This window comes from Coturnix japonica, chromosome 4, assembly GCF_054131305.1.
Source record: "Coturnix japonica strain WE chromosome 4, WE-NBRP24, whole genome shotgun sequence".
In the NCBI taxonomy this organism is placed as follows: domain Eukaryota; kingdom Metazoa; phylum Chordata; class Aves; order Galliformes; family Phasianidae; genus Coturnix; species Coturnix japonica.
This window is the reverse complement of record NC_140666.1, coordinates 34,381,433-34,387,465: the sequence shown is the minus strand read 5'-3', so window position 1 is coordinate 34,387,465 and position 6,033 is coordinate 34,381,433. Positions and strand designations below refer to the sequence as shown.

General features: G+C 50.3%; 1 protein-coding gene across 4 annotated transcripts; it reads left to right on the top strand.

Moving 5' to 3' along the window:
- Positions 1–72: 72 nt before the first annotated feature.
- LOC107313102 (uncharacterized) lies at positions 73–2,979 on the top strand. Of its 4 annotated transcripts, none has more exons than XM_015861042.2 (6): positions 73–253; positions 647–706; positions 1,366–1,497; positions 1,975–2,121; positions 2,291–2,351; positions 2,518–2,979. In XM_015861042.2, the coding sequence occupies exons 1-6, from the start codon at positions 89–91 to the stop codon at positions 2,619–2,621; spliced, it is 669 nt and encodes a 222-aa protein (XP_015716528.1). In that variant the 5' UTR covers positions 73–88; the 3' UTR covers positions 2,622–2,979. The 4 variants fall into 4 exon arrangements, with proteins under 4 accessions (XP_015716528.1, XP_015716529.1, XP_085402555.1 ...); XM_085546430.1 differs by lacking the exon at positions 73–253 and adding an exon at positions 1,034–1,130 and having other exon boundaries at positions 359–706; XM_015861043.2 differs by lacking the exon at positions 1,366–1,497.
- The last annotated feature ends 3,054 nt before the right edge of the window (positions 2,980–6,033 follow it).

Below are 6,033 nucleotides of genomic sequence, written 5' to 3'. Positions count from 1 at the left end.
CGGCGCCCATCCCCGCGGGCTCTGAGGGCCGGGCCGCCTGTCGGACCGGGCCAACCCCTGTGGCCGGGCTCCGCCCCGCCGGAGCGACATGGATCGCTACCGGTACTTCGTCTTCAACCAGCGCAACATGGTGCTGCTGGGGCTGCTGCAGGTGGCCTTCAGCACGCTCTGCGTCGTCAGCGGGCTCGTCGACGGCGTGTTCGGGGGCGAGTCGCCTCTGGGCAGAACCAGAGCTCCCGTATGGGCCGGGATGGTAAGGCGGCGCCCCGCTTTCTATCCCCCGCGGTTTCCGAGGGCAGGGAGAGGCCGGAGCTCCTTGCCGGTCCTTCCCCGGCTTCCTGCTTGGATCCCGGGCGGTGCTACGGGCGGAGCTTCCCTTTGACGGAGCGGGAGCCGCTTCTCGCCGAGCGATGCCGAGAGCCGGGGCTGCTCCGGGCTGCTCGCGGCCGCTGCCCCCCGCAGGTGCCGCCGGGACGCGCCTCGGGTCGGAGCACCGCGGGCCAGCAGCTCTTCTCTCGCTCCCCTTCTCCGTTCCTCGGAGCCAGACCCTGAAAACAACGGCCTTTCAGCCGCTGAGTAGCGCTTTATCTTCGGAACCTGATACCCGCCCTCGACTCCTGTTACCGATTCCTTTTCTGCTCCGCAGGTGATGGGAGTCCCGGGCGTCCTGGCGTTGTTTTCCTCTCAGAAGAAGAACCCGGTCCTTGTAAGCGATGGGGCTTTGTGCGCGGATGGGGCAAGGGCTGGGTGCCGGGGGCCGAGAGAGAGCGGCCGCCTCCGCAACCTGCAGAGCCCATTTCCTACAGTGGCCTTGGTGGGAAAAGCCGCATCTATACGAGGAAGGAGACTGCGGTGTCTCTTTGCTTTCTAATGCGTAACGTGAGCTCTGGCCGGCTCTGATAACTGAAATCTGTAAAACGTGCTCGAGAATGCTTTTGTTGTTTCTTTACCCGCCTATTTAGGTTTAATTGCTGCCTGGTATTAAGTGTGCACACCAAAACAGGAAGCAAGTTAATTCTCCTGCATTTCCTAGGTGGGTGTTTCCAGCCTCGTAAGCCCCAAAGGAGGGTGCAGTTCCTGAGAGAGAGACCTTAAAGGAGGACACATCTCAGCCCTGCTTGTACCCAGGGGTGAGATGTGGGACTCGATTGTATCTCTGCAGCTCGGTCCCCTGGAAACCTTTATTACCCTGTGTTTGGTTTCCACCCAACTGTTGCTACCGGATACTTTGTAGTGTTCCAGCAGGTCAAAGTCTGCTCCCTGCCCTCTACTGACATGTTCTGTTTGTATTAATTGCCTTATTTTAAGACTGGGTGAGTTAAATTTCTTTTCCCTTTCTTATTCTCCTTTAATTTCTTTGCCCAGGTGAATGTGCTGATAGCAGCATCTATGCTGTCCTGTGTGTCCATCCTCATTGTCATAGTTTACAGCTCCCTGACGCTGTCCTATGGAGAAAAGGAGGAGCTAAGCTCTCACCCGGTACACGTTGTGCATACAGTGAGTGTCCCTGTGCTCACTGCTGTCCTTGATGCGCAGCTTCCCATTGCCTGCCAACAGGGCGTGCACCCAAACACAGCAAGGTTGGGTTAATAAGCACCGATGCTGCAGCTGAAGGGTTGGATTTGTTCTAGGAATGAGCTAGTTTGCCCTTTTGCGCATCGGTTCTGTTGCAAACTGTGAATGGGTACAGCCAAGGCAGTTTGTCAGGTCAGAGCCAAGAGTCAGGCTGGGGAGATGCAGCGTAGCCAGATGTATCTCATAGCATGACAAGGAACAGCCGTTCCTTGTGTTGCAACACGTTGTTCAACCTTAGCTTGGCTCATTCTCCAGAGCACAGAAGAAAGGTTTTAAAGAACACTGACCTGAAATCAATACCGGTGCATCATCACGGCTTTCTTACTGTGTCTGGAGTATTTTAGTGGAACTCTTCACTTTCTGAATATGGCTCTAACGTTTCCTTTCTTTTGTTTGCAGAAGCTTGCTCTGAATAAAGTTGTCAAGGGTGCAAACATCATCATGTTAATTGCATCCATCTGCAGCACTGTTGTTGTGCTGGTCATTGCCTACCTGGGGTGTCGAAGTCTTCCTCGCTGCTCGTGCTATGACAGCGTAACTGGGATGGTGAGTGGGGGGCTGAGAGCACCACGCTGTTGCATGGAGAGGGAGGATGTGCTTTCCTTCCACTAACATTACCTCAGCTTTGCCCCAACCATCCTGCTCTAATGCTTGCTCCCAGTTATTATGTACTGGCTCACAAATGAGGTTTGTGATGGGTTTATCTCCTTTGTAGGAATGGCTGCAGCCTTGTGACGACCAGATTCAGGCTGTGGAAATGGTTTGCGCTGTACAAAGTGAGTAACTGTTCCCATCTGTGTATTTGGATGTTCACCGGGGACATGGAGGGAAGGTCCTGAATGAGCTGCAAATCCTGCTAAGCAAAATACTCGGAGCAGGGACTCAGGAGTTTGTGCAGAGGGCTGGTCACACTTAATGATTCCCTCTCCTTTCCCCACACAGGTCCTGGGGATGGAATTCTTAACTTCCCAGCTCGGTTTCCAGTTCAGGACTGTGACGTGGAGGAAGATGCATCCAAACCTCCGCCATACATCAGAATGGCTTGAAAAAGTGATGGACTGATCTAAAGCTGCTAGTTGAGATGTGCAGCGAGATGGACAAAAGGAGTTCTTCCTATTTAAATTCATTTTCTGGGCCTTTATACAGAATGTACATGGAAGGAGAGACCTGTTGAAGGCCCAGTGGTCAGCAAAGATCTCAGCAAATGGAGAGACCTGCAGATATTTGGAGACATTCAGACTCTGTATAGCTGAAATAGCTCATTGCCTCTTGGAAGTGTGGGCTTTTTTATCCGGCTTTTATACTTTGTTCGTGTGTTCTTCCACTAGAATTCATGGTGCAGTTTGCCTAGCAGTGCCGGCTGTACACATTTAAACATTAAATGCAGTTTATTTTTAAGAGAAATGGATTGTGGTGTATTCCCCCCTATCTTCTCCCCCTGCTCCTTGAATCATCTGTCACGAAGGATCCACTGCATTCAGCTGTTGGCTGAATACTTGCTCTCTGGTAGGGATGGGACAGGTCACATCAACAGCATGAAGCCTTGCAGTGCCAGTCTGATGTCTCCATCATAACAGGGCTCTGGGTGTGTTCATGCCTGGGGGCAATTCAATTTGTTTGTGAACGATAATGCTGGGTTGATAGGGGCTTAGTTACAGCAGCTCCTCATACGGAGTAACTTACCTACTTCAGCTTTGGAGACTGAAAGTATAAAGTGTTCTGCTGAACTCTTTTACAGACCTGGGTGTAAGTGCTGCCTTGGAATGACTCACAGCTTCCAGTCGACTTCTTCCAGCCCTGAGGAGCATAGATTCCCACCTGCGCTTTAGGGTTCACTTCAGGTAGGCCAAGAAGCATCTGCAGCACTTAATGTCTGCAGGCTTTGAACATGCAGCAGGTTGCCAATCCAACAGCACATGTTACCCAGCACCTCTGGCTGAGCGGGACTGGGCAGGTTCACCTCCTGGGCAAGCACACTTACTGGAAGGGCGAGTCATGCCTGCACTGTAGCTCCAGGAAGGAGAGAGGAAGGATAGAGGTGCCTTTCCCTTTCCTAACAGGTGAGGGAGTTAGATTGTTCCCAGCTTTCTTTGTTTTTCTAGAGACTGAAGCCTTCTTTCTAATTCTAGGAAAAGAACCCAGAAACCTCAATGAAACTGGGGCTGTTTAGTCTGAGGAAAAGGAGGCTGAGGGGGGAAGACCTTACTGCTCTCTTCCAGTATCTGAAAGGTGCTTACAGTGAGAGCAGGGCTGGTCTGTGCTTACTGGATGAAAAGAAATGGCCTCAAGTTGCACCAGGGTAAGTCTAGGCCAGATATCAGGACAAACTTCTTTACAGAAAGGGTTGTTAAGCACTGGAATAGGCTCCTCAGGGAGTTGGATGTTTTTAAAAACTGGATGTGGTGCTCAGGGACACAATTTAGAGGAGGGTTGTTAGAGTTAGGGTACTATGGTTAGGTTGTGGTTGGGCCTGGTGATCTCTAAAGTCTTTTCCAGCCTGAGCTATTCTATGATTCTAAACCCTAAGCTGCATGTTGAAGCATTTCTGACAGAAGTTGGCACCCTGCTGTGTTTCCCTTGGCACCCAGGTGCACCCAAAGTCTCAGTGGCCGGGCCTGCTAAGTGCAGGTAATCAGCCCATTAGAGTCCACTTTGAGCTTCTACCTGGCTGTATGTTGCTGTGTTGTTTTACATCATTTGTTTCTAACATAGTAATCCTTAGTGTGAAGAGGGAAGTGGTGCCATCTCTTCTCTGTTTTAGTGCAGCAAACACCAAAGCAGTGAGTGTGAGTGCGTTCCCACCCTCAGACAGTGCTGGTATTGCTCCTGACAGCCTGCAACAAATTGTTTTTCTCCTTTGATTAGCATAAACTGCTGTTCTTGTAGATTAAAAGAAAGCAAGGCTCCCCGGGAGGTTCGTGTGATTGCTGATACTTACAACCAGCTTGGCTTTGATTCTCTGTGTTCTGACACAGATTTTGCCTTCGGAGGAGCAGCTTGCTGGAAGCAGTTTGTTGCTGAAAGGCGCTGCTCAGCCACTGCACCGTGTCTGGGTGAAAGCTGCAGTCCCACCACAGATACTGCTCTTTAACATTGCCTTATACTGTGAGATAGGACATATCTGAACCGTGTGCAGGCCTGGAGCATGGAAGCAGCAACAGTGGCGCTCAGAGACAAGGAGACCCGCCAAGGAACCCTAGGAATCTCCCTATCAGTGCATACTGAAGTAGGAGTGTAGAAGAGGAGCGTGCTCTGTGCCATTTCTAACCAGAAACATGCCTAGTTGGTTCAGCAGCTGCTGCACAACCCCCAGTGCCTGTGTCTGTGTCTTGCAAATCGGTTTTGCTGTCCTTATAGTGGTGGAACTGCAGAGTGGCTATAACAGCATAGAGACACTTTGTATCCCTCATGGCTGCACGATGGCAACAATTCCTTCAACAGAGGGAGAAACAACTGCGCTGTGGAAACGAGCGGAAACTGTACCTCAGTTTAATGTCGGTTTCTCTCATTGGGCAGCAGTGCAGAAAATGTATTCACACTTGTGGCTTCCAGTGCTATATTTAGTAGGTGCTCCACATTTGCATCGTATTCCCCCCAGAGCCTGGCAGTGCCTCCCACCCCCCGGTTGGCAGCTGTGGGACACTATTCAGTGTGCAGGCACCGTCCACAGCACCTCCAGGAGCAATGAACTTGGCATTTGCTCCCCCCCCCAACTTTTGCTGCTTGTCAGGTTGTTAGCTGAGCAGAAGTTGTAACTGGAATGTTAATCAAGGAGGCAAATGTAGTGGTAGCTGCCAAAGAGAGCCTCAAAGGAGATGGGAAAGCACAGGAGGAGTAGTTAACAATATGAAGAGATGTCCTGGGGACAGAGAGTGGTGATGGCCTGCACTTAGAAGTAGGAAGGTGTTAGATATGTATGTATTTTTCTCTATAGCCAGTTTAAAGCTTCACTGATATAACTGGACACCACTCGGATTCAAAGGTTCCTCTCACTGCAAGACTCGCATGCCAGTCACAGGAGCTGCCAGCACTGTGCTTTCTGACAGCAGCATCTCAGTGACTCAGCTCTAGCTTGGCACTCAAGTTAGTGCTTCAGGCTGCTGCTGAGGATGAGTAATCACATGCAGGGACTCAAATCACCCTCTGATGAGCAAATGGTTTCGATTATTTTTTTTTTAATCAGCATTTGAATCTTCAGCCGATGAAGCCAGGAGCCCTTTATTGCTTCCTATTTATGAGTGAGTTAAAAATATCTAAGTGAATGGAAAAGTTGTTGCACAAATCGTTTCACCTGCTTCATTATTGTGTGCTCTTCCTGCAGACACAGAGAGGTGGGAAAGTACAGCCGAGTGCTTCACTTTTTTGTGCTCACTACTTTTCTCTTTGCTTTTATTAAATAGCTTTTCATGTGTGCTTACTTATGGGTATTAAAAATACAGGCTGTAATCAGAGAAGCTC

Bases quoted from the DNA above. Each gene is read 5' to 3' on its own strand.
- LOC107313102 (XM_015861042.2), top strand. From the start codon at position 89: ATGGATCGCTACCGGTACTTCGTCTTCAACCAGCGCAACATGGTGCTG. The intron at 707-1,365 runs GTAAGCGATGGG...TTCTTTGCCCAG, and splicing joins AGAAGAAGAACCCGGTCCTT to GTGAATGTGCTGATAGCAGC. The intron at 2,122-2,290 runs GTGAGTGGGGGG...TCTCCTTTGTAG, and splicing joins ATGACAGCGTAACTGGGATG to GAATGGCTGCAGCCTTGTGA.